Source organism: Urocitellus parryii, chromosome 9, assembly GCF_045843805.1.
Source record: "Urocitellus parryii isolate mUroPar1 chromosome 9, mUroPar1.hap1, whole genome shotgun sequence".
Classification (NCBI taxonomy): Eukaryota; Metazoa; Chordata; class Mammalia; order Rodentia; family Sciuridae; genus Urocitellus; species Urocitellus parryii.
Window position 1 is genome coordinate 134,302,292 of NC_135539.1, and position 26,564 is coordinate 134,328,855.

At 33.9% G+C, this 26,564-nt stretch overlaps 1 protein-coding gene, 1 non-coding gene and 1 pseudogene across 2 annotated transcripts in view; 1 reads left to right on the forward strand and 2 right to left on the reverse strand.

Annotated features, from left to right (window-relative positions):
* Cep350 (centrosomal protein 350) overlaps positions 1-26,564 on the reverse strand; it is a 165,887-nt gene that overhangs the window by 26,952 nt on the left and 112,371 nt on the right. The window contains exons 28-31 of the mRNA XM_077803041.1: positions 20,899-21,098; positions 9,555-9,766; positions 6,492-6,636; positions 1,058-1,218 (exon numbers count right to left, since the gene is read on the reverse strand). Of these exons, the coding sequence (XP_077659167.1) occupies positions 1,058-1,218; positions 6,492-6,636; positions 9,555-9,766; positions 20,899-21,098 (718 nt within the window). The remainder of the gene's footprint in view (positions 1-1,057; positions 1,219-6,491; positions 6,637-9,554; positions 9,767-20,898; positions 21,099-26,564) is intronic.
* Positions 3,405-3,508, forward strand: LOC113178599 (U6 spliceosomal RNA). The gene has a single exon (XR_003300234.1). It is a non-coding gene; the product is annotated as a U6 spliceosomal RNA (small nuclear RNA).
* Positions 19,414-19,757, reverse strand: LOC113182499 (transmembrane protein 230 pseudogene; annotated as a pseudogene).

Here is a 26,564-nt window from a genome sequence, read left to right on the forward strand (position 1 = left end):
AATAAAAGCACAGAAATTTTGGCTAAAGTAACTGAGCTTCTAACACTTAAAAAGCATTAAGTGTGAAACCAAATGCCTTAAAAACTTGAAATCTATTATTATTGGACATATTCAGGTAGAAGCTGGATGATACCCTTGTCTGATGATGACATGGGAAAGGACTCTTGTGATGAGTAAGAGGTTCAGAATGATTCTATAATGAACACTGTGATTTATTATCTTATCACTAAGCTTGTTTATTAGCTTATCACTAAGCTTGCAGAATGTTTAATAGAGAATCAGCCAGAAACAGGAACATCTAAGAGAATATGCATACTGGAGGTAAGAGGTCATAAGAGCCCCAACTAACACAACAGCAGTAGGAATTGAAAGGAACAAGCAAGGAACTTTAAAAAAGAAAAATTAATGGAAAATGGACTAAAGGAAGAGGAGAAAACAGAATGAGGAAGATAATAAAAACCAGGTTTCCAGCCTCGGGGACAGAATCAGAAAGGTTCCTAGAACTGGGGGGGAAAGCCAAACTTAGGAGTCATGCAAACAGCACAGTTATCACAGTTATGTGGCATGAAGCACTACTCTGCTTAAAAAAAAAAAAAATAGAAACAATTCAATTACCTAGAATTACTTATCTACCATTATTAATGATTTTTCATTTAAGAGAACATGGACACCAATCTTGCATAAGCCTAATCATTCAGAAAATTTTTATTTGAATATTTTAATACTCAACATTTTAATATTTAATGTTTGAAGCAAAAATATTTGCTTAGAAATCTTCAGATTTTTAAAAAAGAGGATAAAATGTACCACTACATTAATATAAAAAAATTTTTAATCCTTTACTTTTGAACAACATTAAAAACATTTTGGGCTTCACATGTACATTAACCTCGATATTTAATAGTCTTTCTAGTTGTATATGGACACAATACCTTTATTTTATCCATTTATTTTTATGTGGTACTAATGATCGAACCCAATGCTCCCCACGTGCTAGGCAAGGCCTCCCCCACCGAGCCCCAACCCCAGCACTAACTCCCTTTTTCTAATGTCTAACCTCTAACTGTTTGATCAGACTGGCTTCTTGGGCTTTCAGTCTTTCCTTTTGTCTTTTTTTCTGTTCCTTCTTCAACTGGTCCACAACTGATTTTCTTTTCCGCAGCTCATCCTTTAGAGCTCTGATTCTGCCTTCAATGTCACTCTGATCAGATGTAGTTTCTGAAAGAAATGCAAAATCTTCAGTTTTAACTAAAGAATAGTTAACTTAGTAACCACTAATGAAAAGCTGTAATATAATACTTCATTTAAATGGTCAATCTAATACATAAAAATTTAGAAATTGGAGCTTCTAAAAAATTTAATAAATGATTCCTTTATTTTCCATAAGTTCTTTTTTTTCTTAGTTCTTCCTATTGATTTTCACTTTCTAATTGTACTATTTTACTATCTGAAATTGTAAGTAAATCTTGAGGTATGAAGTAAATCTTGGTAAGATATGTAGCTGAAGTTGAAAATTTTTAGGTTAGAAATTTGTAGATTCTACAAGGAATTATTTCTGTTGATAAGGTAATCATATTTTACTACCCATTTCCTTAATTATTAACATATAGTTTAATTTTTTTTGGGGGGGGGGACACCAGGGATTCAACTCAGGGGCAGTCTGACCACTAAGCTACATTCCCAGCCCTATTTTGAATTTTATTTTGAGACAGGGTCTCACTGAGTTGCCTAGCACCTTGTTTTTTGCTAAGGCTGGTTTTGAACTTGCGATCCTCCTGTCTCAGCCTCCCGTGCAGCTGGGATTACAGGTGTGTGACACCACACCCAGCTAGTTTAATATTTTTAAAGTCACATTAAACCCACTGGAATTTTATCATTTCAGATAGACTGAGTCATTAGCTGATACCTTAATACCACATTCTTTGAAAGTTCTTAAAATATCTAAAATTACTGAAATGAAGCTGGCTAAATCTTGTTTTCTCCCCAATAGTACATACATACACATGAGATAACCAGTCATGGTAATATCAATGAAAAAGCCATGTGTCATACGCATGCCATGAAAACAAACAGATATCATTTAAAGACACTGCTTATTCCACTCGACATGGAAATTACATAGTATAAAAATGACTGTTCCTCACACCTCCTGGAACCATACAATGACGTCATTTCCACACACTAATGTTGAATGAGATGTTTAACAGCCTTAGAACAGAAATACTATTATATACAAATCTGAAGACTCAGTACAACATTGCATTACAAACCAGATTTTTACCAGGAACCTCATATTAAATTGTATAAGAACTAGCTATGCTTTTAAGTCCTCTGGGTATAGATCGATGAGTGAAATAATTGGGTCAAATGATGGTTCCATTCCAAGATTTCTAAGGAGTCTCCATACTGCTTTCCAGAGTGGTTGCACCAATTTGCAGTGCCAGCAGCAATGTAGTGAGATGAAATCTTGGAGTAGTTTTGATCTGCATTTCTCTGATTACTAGAGATGTTGAACATTTCTTCAAATATTTGTTGATCAATTGTATATCTTCTCCTGAGAAGTGTCAGTTCAATTCCTTTACTCATTTATTGATTTGGTTAATTCATTCTAATGCAAAAGATTATAGTCCTTTTTAAAAAATTTTATTTTAGATGTTGATGAACATTTATTTTATTCATTTATTTATATGCGCTGCTGAGAATTGAACCCAGTGCCTCACACAGGCCAGGCAAGTGCTCTACCACTCAGTCACAACCCAGCCCCAAGATTATAGTCTTTTTAAAAAACAGTGTGATCTAAATACCTGGGCTAGAAATAACAAAATTTGAGTTCCTGACATTTCCATGACACTGAATTAAGGTGGATTAGGAAAGTTCTACCTGTCTCATACCAGCAGTAGCATTATACTGAGTCTTTATCGTGGGCAAAGCTCACTGATTGTTGATTGACACTCTTTAAAAAATGAAGTAATGACAAAGACCATTTTTAAAGTCTGGATCCATTATCTAGGTGTTTCACTTGACCAACTGGTGTGACAATTAAATAAGGTACTTAGAACACGTGGCATAGTGCCTGAAATATTATAAAAACAAAACAATAAAAACAAAAAAGTTATCAGCCTAAGTGTCCATTATGGATAAATGTGCAATGAAAATGTGAATTATATAGAAAATGGAATACTATTTAGCCTCAAAAAGGAAGGAAAATCCTGTCATTTGCAATACAGATAAACATGAAGGATATTATGTTAAGTGAAATAAGCCAGGCAGAAATATAAATACCACAAGATCTCAATTATATGTGAAATCTAACCAAGTGGGACTCATAGAAGCAGAGAGCAGAATGCTGGTTACCGATGGATGGAGTGGAGCTAAGGAAATATTTGAAGAATATGAAATTTCAAGTGCTCACTTCGGCAGCATATACACTAAAATTGGAATGACAGAAGATAAGCACGGCACCTGTGCAAGGATAACATTCATATTTTAAAAAAAAGAAACAAAGAATATGAAATTTCAGTAGACAGGAGAAATAAGTTCAAGAGATGATTACAGTTAATAACAATGTGAGTAGATTTTAAGTATTTTTATTACAATGACAACTATGTGAGGTCATGTACATGTTAATGAGCAGCATTCTTCAATATATGTTCAAAACTCCACATTGTACATGATGAATATTACAAATTTTTGCCAAAATAACTTAAAAATATTTTTTAAATGGAAGTAGTAACATTATTAACACAAAACAAACATTTTTATGTAGCCATGTTTTGGGTAGTATATTTCTTGGCTTAAAACTAAAAACAGGTGATAAGGAGACAACCACTGATCATCTTCCTTTCTCAAGTTTTCTTTTAATTTCTGAAGGAAACGATTGATTGGTTTCAGCATTAAACTTTTCTGAGTGCTTAATACTGGCTGGTTTTATACTGATTTAATTGATGATTCTAGTACAAGGGCTGGAAGACTGCAACTTGAGCTAAAAATGATAATCTAAGATAAAGTATAAACCCATAACTTTGGATCTCCTAAAACTGTGTATTCGTTAGCCTGATATGAGTTGTGTGCTTCCAAACCTTTGGGGTGCTGCTTCATTAACTATTGTAGGGAGACCATTACACTCTTACAGACTTAGTTTTAATTTTGCCCCCAAAATGATTATTTTAAATTAATATATTTAAAAAATTGTATAAGCCAACTTTGATTTTCTAATAAAAAATATTTTTTATGGTGTGAAGACTCAATAGCAATTGATGAAAAACTTAGTTTTAAATAAATGACCTTGGGAAATGTTTGTATTTTCAAGTACTAACTAAATTTGTATTTTTAAGAGTCCATATAAAAGGCTACAAAAGTGACTGACAATACATTGTGATCTACCTAAATTTAGTATTGCAGCATAGTATTGACTGATTGATCGATTGATTGATTGTAGGTCGGCAGCATGCCTTTATTTTATTTGTTTATTTTTATGTGGTGCTGAGGATTGAACCCAGTGCCTCACACATACAAGACATAGTGTTTTTTAAAAATAATCAATAACACCTAAGAGAATCTCTAAGAAAAAAAAATAATTAACCCAAGCCAGCTCTCTAAATGATACTATGTTGTTTTTATGGAAATCTCTCTGTAAGATTTTTTTGGGAGGTGGAAGAAATGGGAAGTGGCAGGCAAATGATACTTTAGTTTGTTTAAACACATCAAGACAAAAATAATCTGGACAAAATAATTTGATTACTGCTCATATGCTAACTGTATTTACTTAGTTGATAACAAACTCTCCATCACTTAAGTAAAGGTATTATATAACCCCACCACATTAAAGTTTATAGACTGTCTATAATTATTTCATCATGAAGAGGTAGAATGCACCTTTAGTTTAGAAATCTCAGAGCTATTTTTCTAAAATTAGTCTTACTTGGATAAGTTTTATCAATAAAATAGTATTTTACATATATTATCATTAATGCTTAGTACAGAACTCATTCAGGGTAGTTAGAACTTTATTCCATTGCTCCAGATAGAAACAGATAACCTGGTATGGAAAGAAAGTTACAAGTAACAGATCCAAGATAAGAAGCCATGTTTTCAAGTACATATCAAATTTCTCTACTGACATGTTATTCAACTAGCAATAACTATTCACCAGATATGTAAAATATATAAAAATATTAATAACTTTCCAAAGATAAATATGAAAGACAAGATTCTTCAACTGCTTGACCCAAACTGTTTTTTACAGATATATTAATTACAACATTATTTATATGTGTATATATATTAATTACTAAATTATATATATGTATTAATTACTACACTATTTGTAAATGTGAAAAACTTGAGAAAATCTAACTGACCATCACTAGGAAAATATTTATAGTACATCTACCTTTTGAAATATTATGTAGATACTCAAAATAATTCAGGCGATCTATTGAATATGGATGTGAGAAAATGTCATGATTTACTATTTTCTGAAACATGGAAAATGAAAGCTCAGGATCAAAGACCCATCCCTGCAAAGTTTTTCCCTCCAGTTTTTCCTTAATAAATGTCTATTCTCAAAATAAAACTAAAAATGAGCTCAATATAATCAATACAATATTACTCTTCTTCATTTTATATAAACAGAGCATTGTCTTTATATGCTTCCTGAGGTCAATGTACTCCTTGAAGTCTTCTAGAGTAAAGGTTGTTCATTCTTTTGTAATTATGCTACAGAGATTTGTGGGTGGAGGTTATGGAAAACAGTACTCCCCATTGCCAATTTGCAATCTATTGTTTCTATTACCACCACCACCCTTTTTTTTAAGAACTGGGGAATGAACCCAGAAGAGTCTACCATTGAGCCACACACTCAGTCCTCTTTATTTTGAGACAGGATCTCTCACTAAATTGCTGAGGTTGGCCTTGAATTTGTGATCCTCTTGCCTCAGCCTCCGACTAATTGGGATCACCGGTGTGCATCACCACACCCAGCTACTTTCCTCAAATGAGACTTGTGCCATCCTGTTCCATCATGGTTACATTATTCAAGAAATATTTAATAAATACCTACCGCATGCGATGCAAGAGGTCCTGGCACTACAGTTATTAATAAAATAGACTCTCATCTTCATGAATTCATACTCTAGTAGGGGAGACTGCGGAGCAATGGCTGATTACAGTATGTGTTGTCTGGGATGACATGCTGAAGTACAGAGCATTATGGAAATATACAGGTAGTGCCTGACACAGAAAAAAACTGAACAAATGTTTGATGGAATAAATGTCCACTAATACAAGAGAATAAAACAGTTTATTTTTGCGAAACAGGGATATAATTATCAATGTCAAACAAGGAACTATATGATTTAATCTTGGCAAGTAAAAAAACCTTACAAATGCTACAAAGGATAAGAGTGTACTAGCATATGGTTAGACAAAATTTATGAAAGAGGAACTCCAATGTAGTACAAAGAAAACAAACTCCTCATAATTAGTCTTACCTGACTGTGTCATAGATAATGACTCATCTGACCAACTATAACAGTGTTGCTGGGATTTGGCAGGCAGACGACATATTCCTCCAGTCCTATGACTTCCTTTGCTAGACTCCTGTTTTGACACAGATGTGCAGCTTTTGTGAGGTGACTATATAAACAGAAAACCAAACAGAAATTATTTGTGATATGGATGTAGAATTCTATTTAAAATTTGAGATACCAGCCAATTAAAGTTAATATTTACAAAGAATTTTATTTTATTTTTTTACATTTTGTTTTTTAACTTTATTGAGGTGCAATTCTTAAACAATAAATATACAATTTGATATGTTTTACATATGTACCCACCAGAAGCCACTGCCATGATCAAAATAATAAACATATCCATCCCACCCCAAAATTTTCTCATGCTCCTTTGTGATTTTCCTTTTTTACCCCTGCCCCATCTCCAGGCCGTCACTGATCTGCTTCCTGTCACTACAGTTCATATTCTCCACAATGTTAGATAAATAAAATTATACTCATTTTTGTCTGATTTCCTTCACTCGGTATAATTATTTTGAGATTTATCCATGTTGAAGCATGTATCAATTCATTCCAATTAATTATCCATTCACTATTAAAAGCATTCTTAAGTATTTGTGTGGACATATACATTATCAGTGCTCTAGGATAATACCTTGGAGTTGAATGGATGGGTTATATGACATGTGCATGTTTAATTTTTAAAGGCATTGCTAAATGATCTCTAAAATGATTGTACTGGGAATGGGGTTGTGGCTCAGCAGTAGAGTGCTCACCTAGCACATGCGAGGCACTAAGTTCGATCCTCAGACCACATACAAATAAACAAACAAATAAATAAAGGTATTGTTTCCAACTACAGCTAAAATATATATATATTTTTAAAAAATGATCGTACCATTTACACTCCCACCAGTACTAGATGAGACTTCCAGTTGTTCCGTGCCATCATTAGTACTTGTAAGATCAGTCTTACAAAGAGTTTTAAATAACTATGACATAAAAAGTTTACAAATTCTACAAATGGATTAAGACCTCAATTTCTCAAGATGGGGACATGGCTCAGTGGTACAGTGCCTGCCTAGCACGCATAAGGCTCTAGATTCACTCCCCAGCATTGTTTAAAAAAAAACCAAAAACAAACAAACAAAAAACCCCTTGATTTTTCCTATGCAGGGGTGGGGAAAGCAAGCTTTAAAAAAATTTATAATAAATTAGAAGTGCTTACTGTGATCGTTACCTTCCTTAATCTTTTAATTTAATCTAAAAATACTAATTAAGGAATAATTTTATGGGAGGAAAGGAATGGGGAAAAAAGAGCATAATAAGATTGTCCACAAAAGACGATTACAAAAGATAAAATTTCTACTCTGACATCACACAGAAGTGAGAATGCCTGATTTGATTCCATGCTGTCACTTCCTACCCCTTTCATTTTAGACAAGTTTCCTAGCCTGCTAATCTTCAGAGTAGAAATTATAATTGTGTCTATAGGATCATATGAGAATTAAATGAGATAATCCAGGTAAAGTATTTAGTATGCTGTCTGGAACTAGTTAAATCACACTCAATAAATATTAGCTTTCAGTATAAAAAACACTTTGAGACACTACTAGTTTTAATTTCCTAGATATATTTTCCTGTGAGCAAAAAAAAAATTTCATTTTTAATATTCAATAAGTTTGTAGCTATCATGAACCTCAATAATGATGCTGTATAGAATTGTGTCAAAATGCAGTTTGGTCATAAATTCCTAGAAGGTAGGAAATATGCTATGAGTAAATTATCTATACAAGAAATCTATTGGTCATATTATAAATTTTAAAATGACCAACATGATAGTTAATTAAAAGCTTTTAAAGGTCTTAAAACTCTTTTCAAATATGTACCCAAGAATATTATAATACAGTATTTTCATCATAACAAGGAATTAGCTCTTCATTGAATAAAAATATTTTTCCTTCAAACCTTTCAGGTGCTATACAACATACATGAATCTAACTCATTTTTCAACAGAGGGCATGCAGATAATTCTTCACATCCATATTAAAAATGAAGATTCTAAAAAGGATATTCTATTTTTTAAAACTCATAGGCACTAACTATGTATATGTTAACTAAATATCTAATTGTTATGCTAACTTCTTTATACACTTTATAAAACCAAAAATATGTTTCTATCTTTTTTTTTAGAGAGAGATAATTTTTTAATATTTATTTTTTAGTTTTCGGTGGACACAATATCTTTATTTATTTATTTTTTAATGTGGTGCTGAGGATCAAACCCAGTGCCCCGCACATGCCAGTCAAGCGCGCTACCGCTTGAGCTACATCCCCAGCCCAATATGTTTCTATCTTGAATTTTTTATCAGCCCCTTTTTCTTTGAAGTACAAAACTAAGGATAATACAGATAATCTAATTCTAATAAAGGCCATTATTCTAATTTAGAACCAATCATTTCAGATCTATTTTAAAGAGATGAAATCATTAATTTTATTCTGATTATGAGTTAGCAATTATTAACTAAATTATAGTAAAGGCACTCCAGTATGATTTAAAATCTTATTATCTCTAAGACAAAAACCAGATTTTAGAAAGAACTTGTGCTGTTCTTACATATTATTTTTTTATAGACTTTAGAGGTTCCTATCCCTTCAAATATTAACAGACTTGACAGAATATAATTTTGTAACTGTCCCTAAAACTATAATTCATATATCTGTAAATCTATAGGAGTAAATTAAAAGCTTTATTTCTATTCAAATGTTAGATTCTATATACTGTAAGTATGGGCGATAGTCAATGCTGTTATTTTTTCTTTAATACCTTTATTTCATTTATTTATTATGTGGTGCTGAGGACTGAACTCAGGGCCTCACGTGTGCTAGGCAAGTGCTCTACCACTGAGCTACACCTCTAACTCCTCAATGCTGTTGTTAACAGGAATAATATAACTGTTAATAAAAACCTTTTAGACAAGTTTCTTTTTAAAGGAGCTTTAAGATATATAGATATAGACACACACACACACATTGACTTACATGTTTACTAGGAGAAGTAGAGGATTCTAGTTCCTGTGAAAAAACCATTTCTTCAGTAAGTATACTGTGATCTGGACTCCCTGGCTGTTCTTGTACAATAGATTCAGATGGTATGTATATAACAGCAGGGCTACCCAATTCTTCTGGAATAGAGCTTTCACTGTTTAAATGAGAGGAGGAAGGTATTGGAGATTCCTCTTCGCTTGCTATTTCTAGAAAGAGAGGATACAACAAGAAAAATATATATATAATCTTGGTCAGTAAAGAAATTAAACTGTTACATTTTACATTTGTTTTTAATATAAGATCACTACTAGCATGGGAAGCTTTATCATGCCATTTAACATTTACTATGAAGTTAGTCTGTTTAATTAGGAATTTTGGATGACACGAACTGAGAGAAATATCTACCACATATAATCAGCATATCAGACAATGACAATTCAAGTATGAGGACGCAAGTTAGTCATGGCTCTCATGTATTCCTTTAGCAGTGAAAATTGGTCCGACCATTTTTTTTTTTTTAAAGAAAGAGTGAGAGAGGAGAGAGAGAGAGAGAGAGAGAGAGAGAGAGAATTTTTAATATTTATTTTTTAGTTCTCGGCGGACACAACATCTTTGTTGGTATGTGGTGCTGAGGATCGAACCCGGGCTGCACGCATACCAGGCAAGCGCGCTACCACTTGAGCCACATCCCCAGCCCTTGGTCCGACCATTTTGGAAAATAATTTGGTATTGCTTGAAAAACGTGAAAACACATACTCTATGACCTAGAAATGCCTCTATTAAGTATACATCCAAGAAAAATCTTGCTGTATGTTTATTGGTAGGACTGCATTAATAGCACAAAACTGGAAAAAATTCAAAAGTCTATTGACAGTAAAATCAATACACTGAGGTATATTTACACATAGGATGCTACACAGTGCTAAAAATGAAGGAGCCAAAGATGCGTGAGGATAAGGTAGGCATTCAATTTAGCACTTTCAGACTCTGTAGCATTGTCTTGTCTCCAGAATTTCCCATCTATTGTAGACTCTGCTCTTCCCAAGAAACCAAAAAATGTTTGACACTAAGAAGAAAAATTCTGACACTTACATTTGCATAATATTAAAAACACATTAGTTTCTTCCTTTGCCTTTACAGGTATAATGCCTCAAAAGGATTATAATACCATGTTTTATATATGCATTGCTGATAATACACTCATATTTTTAGCCAAGTGTGTGATACACCCCTATAATCCCAATGACTCTTGAGGCTGAGGCAGGAAGATTCCAAGTTTTGAGACTAGCTTGGGCAACTTCGTGAAACCTTGTCTCAAAATAAAAAATAAAAATAGCTCTGAGGTAGAGGGTGTATCTATCTCAGTGATAGAGTGCCTCTGGATTTAATCTCCAGTACTAGGGACCAAAAAAAAAAGATTTTTAAGGTCTGTAAAAATTCTTTTGGAGGGGCTGGGGGGTAGCATGCTCACCTAACATGCATGAGGCACTGGGTTCGTTTCTCAGCACCACATAAAAATAAAGATATTGTGTCCACCTGAAACTAAAAAATAAATATTAAAATATTCTTTTGGACCTAAAATCTACAAAATAAGTTTATTTAACATTAGGAATATCTATGCCTCAGATATTTTACTTTAACAAATAAGGATGACATGATATATAAAAGCATTTCATTTAAAATTTTAAAGTTTTTCTTTTTGGTGCTGCTGGTGATCAAACTCAGGGCCTTGTACATGCCAGTTAAGTATTCTACCACTAAGCTACATACACCTCCAGCCCTAAAAGGTATTTTCTAATTATTGTGTATGTATATCATAATCAGAATGTTGGAATTAATGGTTTAGAAAATTGTATTAATTTTTAAGGCAGGAGGAAATAGAATCCTTTACATTTCTACTTTGTAAATCTCAACATAGATATTTTTGTTTCATAAATAGTGCTGCTATACACTAATTTTAAAAATTCAGACAATATAAAAACTGTAAGGAAGAAAATGAAAATCATCTGTATTACCTCCTCTAATCAGATGTTTTTTGTGGAAGACTTTTTTGTTGTCTTTTTCCTCAATTAAGAAAATTTAATAGTAGTACAAGAATGGTAGTCCAAAAAAAAAAACACCTTCAAAGCGCAAAAGGATGTAAAGTGACTACCTCACACTCATCCCTAACCAATTTCATCTTCCCAACTTCTTTACCTCAAAGGTAAACCAGTAATGGCCAAGTTTGGTTGAAGTATATGTGTGTCTTTCTAACCCTTTTCTTACATTTCCTTGACTGTTTAAAAATAGTTTTTAAAAACTGTGTTAAAAATCACATAAAATTTATTACCTTAATCATTTTAAAGTTTATGTATGCTCAGTGGCATTAAGTACATCCCTCTCCAGAACTGCTTTATCTTTTTGAACTAAAACTCTGTAATAACTCCCCACCCTCCTGACCCTCAGTCCCTGGCAACCACCACTCTGCTTTTGGTCTCTATGATTCTGACCACTCTAGGGACCCCATATAAGTGGGTTCATATGCTCTTTGTCCTTTTGAAACTAGCTTATTTCACTTAGGGTAATGTCCTATAGGTTCATTCATGTTGTAGCATGTGACAGAATCTTTCTTTTTATGGCTTAACAATATTCAATTGCATGTATTTACTATATTTTGATCACTCATTTATCTGTCAATACACACAAAAGTTGCTTTCACCTTTTGGCTACTGTAATAACGCTGCTATAACCATGGTTATACAAATACCTCTTTGAGATGGCACTTTCAAATTTTTTTGATATATACCAGAAGTGAAATTGCTAAAACACATAACATTTTAATTCCTTTGAGGAACTGCCATACTGTTTCCACAGAAGCTATAATCATTTTACTTTTTCACTAGCTGTGCATAGGTGTTCCAATTTCTCCATATCCTCACCAACATATTTGATCTTCTGTTTTTTAATAGCCATCCTATGGATGTGAGGTGGTACCTCATTGTATACCTGACTTCTGAAGACAGAGTTACATGTCCATAGGAGTCTGGCAATATTTGGACAATTTTAAAGAAATATGGACAATTATTGGCCAAACTTCAGTGTTAATAGTCATGAACCACAAAGCAATGTTTGAGTCAATGATAGACTATACATATAACAGTAATTCCATAGATTATAGTAGAGTTTGAAAAATTCCTATCACCTAGTGACGTAATTGTTGTAAAGTCAGCATAATCCATTACCCGTGTTTGTGGTGATACTGATGTAAACAAACCTACAGTGCTGCCAGTCATATAGAAGTATAGCACATACAATTATGTACAGCAAATTATACTTGATAATGATTGTCATTGGCTTATGAATTCACTAAACTATACTTTTAAATGTTTTCTGAAGCCTTAGCATGTTTTTAATGCCCACTGGTATTTGATTAATTTCTTGCCTCAACAGTACTTTGTCATTGTTTCTTTTTTCTTTTTTTGTATCAGGAACTGAACCCAGGGGCACTTTACCATTAAGCCACACACCTGGCCCATTTTTATTTTGAGACAGGATCTCATTAAATTACTTAGGGCCTCCCTAAATTGCTGAGACTGGCTTTGAACTTGCAATTCTTTTGCCTCAGCCTCCAGAGCTGCTGGGATTATAGGTGTGCACCACCACTGTGACCACAAGTACTTTGTCAACCAAAGTAGAACCCACAAAATAAAATCCCCAGCCTCCCCGGCAGCTAGGACTTAAGCATCTCCAATCTGATGTCCCTGTAGAAAAAGTTCATTTTGGAAGTAATCTGAAAAGAAGGCTCCATGAAGAATTACTTTAGGTGGTTTTCAATATGGAGTAAATTTTTCTGTAGTTACAGAGTCCCCAGTGCAGATGTCACATTAGTAGGGTAATTTTAATACAATGTCAATTTTCTTTAGGGCTTTCTGAGTTGCTGGGACAGGTTTTACATGATATGGTTTTAGAATTGTTCCTGTAAGCTAAGTATGGATTTGTGTCTCTAGTCATCTCAAAAATTTTGTCAACCACTGAACCTCTTTATTTAAAATTATTTTTTTGCCTGGTCAGAGTCAGTTTTAGATGTTGCAGCAATATGCTTAATGGGTACACTGCAATTTATTTCATTATAATGTATTTTTTTACCTTTTTCTTCTGCTTACATCACCTAACTTTCAAGCTATTCATAAGCTTTATTTGATAAGATTTAAAATTGTATTGAAATAACTTTTACTAGACTTATCCACTTGTTTTTCTCAATGAAGTTCCAAATAAATAGAGATGAAAAACAAAAGGTATTTTTATTCTTTTGCAGTACTTGGGATTTAATCCAGGGGTTCTTTACCACTGAGCTACATCTACATCCCCAACCCTTTTAACATTTTTTTTTAAAAAAACTGTATGTGTTTTTATGGCATGTACCACCACACCATAAACATACATACAATTTAGAGCTGAAAATATTTATAAAATAGCTGAAAACTATTTTTAAAAATATTTTTAGTTGTAGTTGGACATAATACTTTTATTTTATTTGTTTATTTTTTTTATGTGGTGCCATGGATGGAACATGGTGCTGGGGATGGAACACAGTGCCTCTCGCATGCTAGGCAAGAGCTCTACCACTGAGCCACAACCCTGACCCTGAAAGCTATTTTTAATTTGTCTTCCAACCAAAGTTGGAAAGAAAACATACTATTTCCTATTTCTATTATAGCCCACCATGAAAGATGAAAATTTGAGTCCTATATCACCAGAACAAATGAATCTCTTTTCCAGGTCCTCTTACATTTCTTCTCAAAATGGAGAAAGAAGTTTGTATGTAGCAAGACTGTTGAGGCTAAAGATTAAGGATGAAAAGCTGACAGAGAAGTAATCTTCTGCTGAATAAATTTTTTTAAATTATTAAGGAAATGAACTATATCCATTATGTCACTGTATGTACCACTGAATATGTACTACTTTCTATGTATGGCTAGATGATATATCCCTTAATTTTACATGTTTCTGAATTTTCTATAAAAGGAATCAAACCACTTGTAGTCATTTGCAATATTAAGTGGTTCTCATATGTCAATTTGTATTGCTGGGGCTGGGGATGTGGCTCAAGCGGTAGCGCGCTCGCCTTGCATGCGTGCGGCACAGGTTCGATCCTCAGCACCACATACAAACAAAGATGTTGTGTCTGCCGAGAACTAAAAAAAAAAAAAGATTTGTATTGCTGTAATTTTTCATTTTTACTGAGCATGACATAATATGTAAATACAGCACAATTCTGTTCTCTAATAAAACTGGGTTTTTTTCCTGTTTCAAATATTCCTGCTATGAACAATGCTCTGTGTGTGTGTGTGTGTGTGTGTGTGTGTGCGCGCGTCTTCTAGTATAGATGGCTAGAGTATATTTATAGATATCCATAACTCTATCTATATGTGTATATCTAACTAACTTATGTGACAGCAAAGGCTTTCAGACTTTTTACACCTTAACCATATTTATCTTTGATGTTTTCTATTCTATCTCAACGTTAGATGGATTACAACCACTTCAGGTGCCTCTAATGGGTCACAACCTACAACTGGAAAAGCACTGCTTTCATGATATGGGAGACAGGTCTACGAGTGCCAAGGCTGAGTCCAGAACTCAGGAATTTGATTGCTCCCCCAACTCTTGGAGGTATTCTGGGGGATATGCTGCAGCTTAGACATTTGTTATGCTCCAGGTTACAAAGACTAGAAGCCTCGGGATGACATGCATGCCCTAGCAGCCATTCTGCCAAAACTTGGTAGTGAGATGGGCTGGCCACAGCCCAAGGGCCATGTTACTAGGTGCACAGGCTGAAGGCCTCAGAATTGAGCCTGCTTGGTCCACATACTTCAAAAGCAAGGACTTGTGGTGGCTCCAACAGTTGTCTTGCCCAGTACACATATAAAAAGCCTCCGGAGGGAATACAGCCTTGGTGTGTCAACATTCCCTTAATCTGCCTGATTCAAACCAGTGTGCAGCCTCCATGTTGCCCCAACCAGCTGAGTGTGAGCTGAGAAGAAACACAGCAGGCTTCAGTTTTGGCCCAGTATCTATCTCAGTATCTAGCAGTTTCTAACGTAGAAGACTGGGAAAAAAGCATGTCAGCTAGGAGGAATTAATGCCTTATTTTCTTTTTCCTTCCTTTGTCTATTTCATTATTACTATTATTTAAATTTATCATTATTTTTACTTGTTTTTCTTTGTATTTTTCTTTCCTCTTCTTTCTCATTTTTCCTTTACCTTTTTTCTTTTTTCCCTTTATACTTTTCTCCTGTTGCTTTTTAAATTTTTCTTTTATTAAGAATTTTTAACTTTAAAATTTACACTAGATTATTTTTGCCCTTTTCTATTATCATTGGCACTGTGGTTGTGTTTTTTGTTTGATTTTTAATATATTTCTATACCTGCTTGGTTTTTATGCTTTATTGCTATTGATTTCTTCCTTCTGAGCAGTGCTGGGATTAAGCCCAGCACCTTGAGGACACTGGGGGGTTGCTCTGCAGCTGAGGTATACCGCCAGCCCAGTTGAGAGAAGTTGCACCTTTCTCCAGCCATGACCCTGCTTCCCACAAAACTTGAAGAATAGGCAAGATAAAATCCCCCAGCTGATAATCCACCCATAAGCAGGCCCAGCTAGGAGAGCCTTAAGTCCTGCTCCTGGACATCCACCCCGACAGGAACAGCAGGGAGAAATAGCAACTGTTGTGTACCTATGGGAGATCTTAGAACAGGCTGCTCCGATACCCTTTTAGAACCACATATTGCTGATAAGACTGGAGGAGTAACCACAGAGGATGCACCACACATATTTTGCTGTCTATAGCACACCTACCTGAATTATCAGAGGGAACCCACTCCTGTGAGACAGCACATCCCTCAGGCTTTGACCCAGCCTACACAGTGTCAAAACTACTAATTACAGCTCAAGTAGCCACCAAAACACTACACTACAAAGTCCATCAGGAATTAAATTTAACACTACATAAGAAACTGATATCCTAGGGCACATCGTCAAAAGAAGGCTGCTTACTAGGAACCCTCACATAAAAGTGGAAGAAAGACTATCAGGACTTGAAAACAAGGTTGATAAATTATCACATTCAGATAGCAGTGAGCAAACAAACAAACAAACAATGAACAGAACTTAAAGATCTATGGTATACCATTAACAGACCACACACACACACACACACACACACACACACACACACACAGAATACGCAAGGGAGAAGAACTACAGATTAAAAGCACAGAAAACCTATTCAGTGAAATGATGCCAGGAAATTCCCCAAATCTTGGGAAAGAAATAGCCATCCACGTACAGAAGGCATTTAGAACTCTAAATAGACATGACAAGAAAAGAACATCTCCAGGATATATTATAGTTAAACTGCCAAAATTACAGAAAGAAAGAAAGAATATAAAGAGTTATAAGAGAAAAGCACCATGTCGCATGAGGAAAAACCAACAGACTTTTAAAAGTAGAAACTCTGAAGGCCAAAAGAGCAGGATGATGTTTCAAGTCCTGAAATAAAATAACTACCAACCTAGATTATTATATTCAGAAAAGTCCATCCTTCAGAAATAATAGCATTCTGAGATAAGTATAATCTCAAGAAATTCATGACCACTAGCTCAGCATTACACAAGATACTCAAAAGAATCCTATACTCAGAAGAGGATTAAGAAGATATGATGATAAATAAATGCTCTGAACCTCAGAGCACTCAATTTTATAAAATGAACACTATTACACACAAAGGGAAAAATAGAACCCAAAATGATAACAGTGGATGATTTTAATACCCCACTCTCAGGAATAACAACAGCATCCAGACAAAATAATCAACAAAGAAACATCAGAGTTAAATTATACTGTAGGTCAAATATACTTAGTAGACATCTATACAATATTCTATTCTATTCATATTCTTTTCATCAACATAAAACTTTTTCTAAAACATATCTTAGCAAGTCTTAAGAAATAAAAAAGTTTCTTGCATCTTATCAGATCATAATGGAATGAAAGCAGAAATCAACAGTAAGAAAAACTATAGAGATTATAAGAACACATGGAAAGTGAACAATATACTTTTGAACTATAATTCATTATTGCAGAAATCAAGTTGGGGGGTTGGATTTTAAAAAGTCTTAGAATCAAATGAAAATAGAAAAACCCATACCAGAATCTGTGGGAAATAGTGAAATCAGTACTTAGGGAATTTTATAGCTAGGCACCTATATTAAAAGAGTTGAAAGCTCTCAAATAAATAACTTTTAATTATGCAGCTCAAGGTCTTAGAAAAACAAAAACAAATCAAATCTAAAATCAGTAGAAGGAAAGAAATTATAATAATTCCCCTTTGGAACAGATCTTTCATATCAGGTATGGATCCAACTTCACTATTTCTTCCCATAAACATTTATAAGACAGGGTTTCCACAGTTCTGCAAAGCTACCTGTGTAAAAAGTCAACTTTTCATAGACGGATGGGTCTTTTTCTGTTTCACACTCTATCTCTGTGCAAATATACTATTTTAAGTCCTGATATGTGGTAAAGTAAGTTCCTTTATTTTTGGTTTTTCTTTAGAAATGTTTTAAATTTTGGTCTTTGTTCTTGCATATAAATTTTTTAATGAGTCTGTCAAACACTATATAGAAATCTTGTTGGGTTTCTGATGTAAACTGCCTTGAAATCTACATATCAGTTCAGGGAAAATTAACATCTCATGACACTGAATCTATCCATGAATATGGAATAATGTCCCATTTACTTTAGTTCACTTTAATGTCTCTCAATAAAATTCTAAATTTTCCTTCATAAAGATTGTGTATACCCGGGCATGGTGGCAAACGCCTGTAATCCCAGTGGCTCGGGAGGCGAGGTCAGAGGATTACAGGTTCGAAGCCAGCCGTAGCAACTTAGTGAGGTTGTAAGCAACCTACTGCGACTCTGTCTCTAAATGAAAAATAAAAAGGGCCGGGGATGTGGCTCAGTGGTTAAGCAATCCTGGGTTCAATTCCTGGCACTAAAAAAAAGATCTTGCATACTTTTTGTAAAACTTATAAATAGGTAAAAAAAAAATACTTCATATTTTTGGCTTTTACGTGTATTTTTTAAATTTTTTTTTAAGGCATGATACTTAGAACTTCTTGATCTACAAAGGATAGAATGACTCAAATTATATGCAGGCCAACCTATTGGGAAACAAGATCAGATCTGGCCAAGAATTGTTTATCAGAGACAGTGCTTATACTTTGAAAACTTACTCTGCAGCTTAAAAAATTCCTGGTTCCTGTCACTAAGAAACAAAGTAAAAAATATTAGACGCATCCATATTAATATGTGACTTTATGGAGGTCTTCCACCAGAATGTGAACGTAGAGTTAAGTGTAGGGGATAAGATCTTTTGATATTTAAAAAATAAATTATTTAGAAACTAAGAAATTAGACATACCATACTCTTTCATGTGCTACAATAACAATTTGACAATGAAGACTATTCAAAAGAAATGTTCATTTTAAAGAGGGAGGGAATGGTAACGCTTTCCAGTACAGAATAACCTCCTGCTTTCCCAGACAATTAGCACTGCTATTCTTCCATGATACATATTCATGTGGAAAAACTTGTTGAGTTTTGCCAGGGCCGCATGAAAAACAGAGCATTTCCTAATTTAATCAGCTAATTCAGCTCAGTGAACATTTTTGGAATGGATCCATAAACTCTGGCCATTGTTTTGTCAAAGATCTGAAAACTGCATGATTCCTCAGCCCTTAGCATAGTTTCTGTTCAATATCTTAAAGCTGGGCTCAGTCCCACTGTGACTTGTCTCAGGGCTGAAGTGAGTGTTAGTCATCAAAGTCTGGAATGTCATCATAGGAGTAACCCTGACAGCTTTAAATGCATAGTCAGCAATGTGTGGGCAGAACACCAGAATGCCAATGAGCAGAACAGGAAGGGCCTGGTCTGCACTACCCTTTACTGATATAGCCTACAGCAGGAGGGAGCCTACGATAATGAGAAAGGTACCAATCAAAAACAGCACAGTGGCAAGAGCAGTGGTCTTATAAGGAAACTTAGGAGGGCTTTTCTTAAACTGAAGATCAATGTAGCCTTCGACTGTGCTAGAGAGCCTTGAATATTTTACTTTACTACTGGGGATTCCAACAGCCAGATTAGTACCAGACAGCATTATAATACCCTGACAGCTACAGTCGGAGCACAGCGCCAAGACTGGAGCTAGTAGGAAACTCACCCATGGCTAACAGACTACACATCCCAGGCCTCATGGCACAGTCAACCTAACCGCCTCCCCAGTAAACACTGACTGGCCGCTAGAAGTGTGTATCTTTTTTTAAAAAAATCAGATTTTTCTAACCAATTTTTTGCTGGTGTACAGACATATAACTGAGTTTTTGTTTTATGGATTTTATAACCAGCAACCTTGCTACACTCATTTATTAATTCCAGTAACACCTAAGTGCTGGATTTTTCTATGTGCATAGCTGTTACCAATTGTAAATAATGAGAATTTAACTTCTTCCCACTATCTATGATTTTTAATTCTTTTTCTAGCTACAATGAACTGTCTAAAATCTACACACAATGCTTAATAAAGGTGAAAATAAGCATCTTTGTCTTATTTCCAAATTCAAATTCTATATCTCATTAGTAAGTATGATATCTGGTGTAAGTTTAGTTTTTTGTTTTTATCAATACCCTTTAATAGGTAAAGAAAGTTCCTTTTTATGGCTGGATTAATTAAAGGTTTGTGCATTTTATCACAAATGCTTTAAAAATGTTATTAAATAACTTTTCTGACCTGGTCATGTATTTTTTTCTCCTTTAATCTATTTATGATAATTTACCACATTATTATTTTTTAATGTATGCTCAACCCCACTTGGTCATGAAATATTAGATTTACTATATGATTGGAGCTGGTGTACTAATATTTATTTAAGATAGAGGAGGTTGGCCTTCTCCTTTTTGATACAGTCCTTTTATAAATTTAATATCAAAGTTACATGCTAACCTCATAAAATGAATTGAGAAATGCCTCTTTTTCTATCCTACAGAAAAGTAAATAATGATACGCGTGAGGTTCCCCCTTGAATGTCCAGAATACTACTGAAGATAGAGGAGGTCTTCAAATATTCAAATTTGTGTTAGCAAAAAGTTATTCACCATATTTTCTTATCTAAGTTTTACAGCATTTACAGTTCTATTGTCTTCTTTATCTTTAATTAGTCATGTTTTAACAAGAAATGAAATAAATCTTTCAAATAGGTTAAGCTTTAGTTTTTAGTCTGAACAGAGTTAGTATTCATTACCTTTATGATCTGTTCTCTGGTCCTCTGGTTCTTTCTTAGGAGTTTTCGGCTTTGTTAATTCTTTGTCCCAGGCAGCCAAAGCCTGCTTTTCCATTTGACGAATTTCCGCTTCTTCTGCATCTAACCGTCTCTTCCACTCCAGGAGCTCCTCTGCATGTTGCCGTCGCTGCATTAGTTTTTGCTCTCGCTTTGTCAAAAACCTATGATCACATCATGAAGCAGTGAGAAATAAAGCTATAAAGAATAAATAATTTTGAAAGCTCTACTTTTCATTACCTTATCAACAAGCTGTGCAAAATAATAGATGAGTCGACTTATTCAGAAAATGAGACAATTTATTTTTTTACTTATATTTGTAAGACTAGTAAAGAAAAGATAGTGGTAAATTCAGAAAAAGTATCTTTGAGATATATTAAATATTATCAGTCATGATTATTCATATATTTCTTTTAATAGGTGGTTCTGTTTCATAACAGAAAATGTAAGGAATTTATTCTGAAGGCTCATACCAGAAAACACAAAAATCCCAAAACAATAAAGACCCAAAACAACAAAACCCCTCAAAACCCCCCCAAACAAGCACGCAAACAAAAAACACATTTATGTCCTCTTTTGACTTAAATTTTCAAATTCTATCTGGCTTTGCTTCACGTCTAGTGAGTTTGGCTCCCATTATCTAAGAGATACAAGGTCAGGTGATAAATCATTTTTTATGTAGAGAACACTGAGCATCAGTCAGATCTTATGCATATAATCATTAACTGAATAAAAGGATGCATCAAATGTCTCAAATTTTCAATTTAACATAATCTCTGATTTTCTATAGGTCAGAAGGATTAGGAGAGATTACTAATTTAGGGAAAAATATTTGATTAGTTTAAAGCTATTAATAAAATCTCTTCAAATGCAGATGCCATGGCTAAATGAAAGGTATGCTGTCCATATTATTGGTGTCAGATATACAGCGGTTGCTAGCCAACAAAAATGCATTTACACATCCAAACATTTGGTCAAAAGCACAAGAACTGTCACTTTTGGAACAATCATGTCAAATTAATGTGGAAACACAAAGTAAAATCTATATGACATTTGACAAGAGGTCTCCAGGCTGTTAAAAAGAAATAAAACAAAAAAAGCAAACAAAACAAAAAGAACAGAGCATGCTCTATCAAAGAGTGCACTAAAAAAGGTGCAGTTACCTGACCAACTGGTTGTAGATATACAGCTGGAATTTGGGATGAAGGTTGGGAAAACAGACACTGAGAGAGGCCCAGTGATGAGACGTAAAGACAGAGAAGAAGTAGTGAACAGGAGAGCAGTGTCTACAAAATAAGGAGGAAGATTTTTAAAACCAAGAGATCAAGAGGTAGGAAGAATGAGAAAGGGAAAGCATAAGAGCCAAGTGAAGAATTTTCAATATGCTTCCTAAATAACATTATAAGCTACTTGGTAAAGCAAGTGTTATACTCTGTGTGACATAAAAAACATGTACTTTCACAGATCTTACCAATGGTTTCTGAATAAACATGCCTTTATTCTCAAATATGACTTAACCATCATGTGTCTTTTCAGTTTAATTTACTTGTTTGTGAGTGATGAGAAGTACAGTGTGGGGCTAATAAATTTTCAAATAAGGTTTGAACCATGAACCTAGTATATCAGCAATTCTACTAAAATAGGTAACCCTAAGCAACTGATTTTATATCTGTACCTTGTCATATATTTTAAGCTTGAAATTAAATCAAAAGCACATTTGCCTTACTTAACTGTACCATCACGATCCAGCCTAAAAACATTTAAACCTATTTGTAGAAGAAAACCTTGTTAACCTCTAAACATAAAACTGCTAACAAGATCTCCTTGCTTTAAATTTAACAAAGGCCCATTTAAATAATAACGTTAAAATACAATGCCCATTCTATAAAATATCAGGATGTAAAATTTAAAAAATTGAGCTAGTCTCAATAAATACTATCAGTTAAAAAAATGCTATGAGCTGGGTATGGTGGCGCATGCCTGTAATCCCAGTGGCTCCGGGAGGCTGAGACAGGAGGATGGTGAGTTCAAAGCCAGTCTCAGTAAAAGTGAGGCACTAAGCAACACAGTGAGACCCCGTCTCTAAATAAAATACAAAATTGGGCTGGGCGGGGTTGCGATTGTGGCTCAGCAGTAGCCAAGCTCGCCTAGCACGTGTGAGGCGCTGGGTTCGATTCTTAGCACCACATAAAAGTTAATAAATAAAATAAAGGTATTGCATCCAACTACAACTAAAAAAAATATTTAAAAAATAGGGCTGAGAATGTGGCTCAGTGGCCAATTCCCCCGAATTCAATCCCCAGTACCCTCCCCAAAAAATTAAAATAAAAATGCTATGGACAGCTCAATCATAAAGTTAAAGGTAAGAAGAAAATTCTATACCCTAAAGTTACAAAAGTAGAAAAAATAAAACCTTTTGTCATAGTAAGTAGATCACTATACACATACACAAAAGGATAAATAAATCTAAAAGTTTGAAAGGTTAATTCTCTTTGACAGAGCATGCTCCTGTTCACATGCACACAACAATAATTTGTAGATCAAGGCAACATTTACTGCCTTGGAAGGGCAAGGAGTAATATCAGTATGTCACGGAAGTGAGAAAATCTAGGTATAAATCCAGTCACATTTAGATTTTAAGAAATATATATATATATATATATATAATCTTGCCTATGCATATCTTTAGATAACAGACTATTTTAATGTCTATTTCCCCACATATAGTATTTTACTTTCCCCTTCATTTATTTACACACGCAGGCACACATGCATGCACGCCCAACTGGATTGCCTTGATTTTCTGCACTGAAGTTCAATGAAAAACATTCTGCAAATTTCAGTGAGACAATGCAACTTTCCTTGCCATTCTTTATTGATATACAATATACTTATTTTGATGTTCATTATCAAAATATTATGCAAAATCAAATGTTCTTAGCAAAATGTTCCAAAAAATTTACTCGTAACATTCAAATGTGACACCCACCCTCTTAAGTGTGTAACTGCTAAATGCATGCATGACCTAGTACAAAAAGTAAAATAATATTTTACACATGAAATAAAGTGTAAAAATATACAAGTTGAAATTTTTTCGCCCCCAATTATTCTTCCTACTAAAATAAGAACTGACATTTACTTTTCAATTATAAAGATTAAATACATTCAAGAGCTCTTGTTTAGAAATGAGGAACAAAAGAAATGACTAATAGAAAATGAAAATAAAACGGTTTAGGAAACAGTGTAAGAAAAGTTTTAACCTAATTATAAAGTTAGAACTTCTTCTCCCAAACATTTCTTTGTTTGCAATAAAAACATTCTCAAAACTAAAACTTTAAAAGCTGAATAAAGGTGAGACAAAAAAGCAGTACTTTACCCTAAAGTTAACAATCACTCAATACAAAGAACAGGTAAGAAATAAACAAAATTTATGAATTATGGATATATAAATGTCTTCTAACATAATATTCTTTATGGTTTCTATCAAGGCAACCCCCAATAAGACCTCTGATGGTAACAGAACACTGGATTAAAATTAGATATACAATAAATGTAATCTAGTACAGAAATAATTATGTTCTTATAATGTTTGAATTTAAAGAATTAATTACTAAAGAACTTGATTGACTAAGTCACACCAACACATAGACTTGTTCATGCTGCTATTCAACTATAGTAATAAGCCATCTAGCACTTTTCCAGTTTCAACAAATACTGTTCAGAAGGGTAAGTTTCTACTGAAGATATGTAGTTATCATTATTTAAAAAAAAATGTAAGTCTAAAAGCAGATATGTTAAACTTTAACTAGCTGAAGTCCAGAGAGCAGGGTTCTAGTTCTAACTCTGCCATTCTGCTGTGTGTGAACTCAGGCAAGTCACTTAATCTTTGTGGGCCTTAAATTCACTGTGTCAAACAAAGACAAGTTCCCTGAGACCTCTTCTAGTTCTACCATTTTATGATTCTTTCTACATTCAAAAACCTCCCACTTTTTAAAAATAACATGCTACAACATCATATGACATGACAAATTTTCTCTCACTCAGCTAATACAACTATGAACAGTGTTCCAGCTATAATTTGAAAGAAAAAAAGATTATATAAATTTTAAATGATAATTGTAGGTCTAAAATCCTTCAAATCTGAAAGACAGTAAATAAAATAAATGAAAATTTAATACCTTAAATTGTTTTAAAATTCCTTCTGTAATTCTTTAATTCTATATTATTATAAATAAAAATAGAACATAGTGCTTTGAATCTTAAAATAAATTTTTCTGAATTTTTAAGCATATATATATATATATATATATATATATATATATATAATTTTGTGTGTGTGTGTGTGTGTGTGTGTATTTTTTTGGTACAAGGGATTGAACTCAGGGCACTCGACCACTGAGCTACATTCCCAGCCCTATTTTGTATTTTTTATTTAGAGACAGGGTCTCACCAAGTTGCTTAGTGCCTTGCTTTTGCTGAGGCTGGCTTTGAACTTGCGATTCCCCTGACTCAGCCTCCCAAGGTGTTGGGATTACAGGCGTGTGCCACCGCATCTGGCTTTTAAGCATCTTTCATAATACTTGAATGAGAAGATAAATTAGGGCAAGGATAGTACTGATGTAAAAGAAAATGCAGGGCTAGGTTTGTGGCTCTGTGGTGGAGTGCTTGCCTCACATGTGGAGGGTACTGGGTTCGATCTTCAGCAACACATAAAAATAAAATAAAGGTATTGTGTCCACCTACAACTAAAAAGAATATAAAAAAAATAGTGCCGCTTAGCTTTTTCTATAGTAAAACCTATTTATTACTTAAAATTGTATAATAATTTGCATACAGTTAAATAAACAAAATAATACAGTACACTATTCTTGATCGAGGAACTGCAGAAATTAAAACACAACATTATACTACCAGAATTTATTCAGCTACTACACTTATAATAGAAACTTCTCTAAGACAATTATATTAATCTAAAGCAATGTTGTTTAATAAATTATTTAAGATAATTCTTTTTTTAACTATTTATTTTATAGTTGTAGTTGGACACAAAACCTTTATTTCACTCATTTAATTTTTTTATGTGGTGCCAAGGATCGAACCCAGGGTCCCGTGCGTGAGAGACAAGTGCTCTACCGCTGAGCCACAACTCCAGCCCCTAAGATAATTCTTAACAAGGTATTTTCTTTAATAGACTATCCAAGACTCTACTTTGAAAATCCTTAAGTTTTAAAGTTCAGCAGATTAATGGTAAAGATTTCAAAACTGAATAGACAAACCATAAATATTTTTATTTATTTATTTTTTTGAGACACGATCTCACTAGGTTGCTAAGGCTGGCCTTAAACTTGTAATCCTCCTGTCTCCGCTGTCCAACTAGCTGGGATTGTAGTCATATGCCAGTGTACTCAGTTTATAAATACTTTAAGACAGAATAATATCATAAAATATTTCTCTGCTTAACTTTCTGGTTAATTATTTAAATTAAATAATTTGTCCATTTAGTGTTTTTTCTTTTCCTTTTTTTGGTACCAATGATTGAACCCAGGAGCACCTAAACACTTGAGCCACATCCCCAGCCCTTTTTACTTTTTATTTTTGAGACAGAGTCTTGCCAAGTTGCTTAGGGCCTC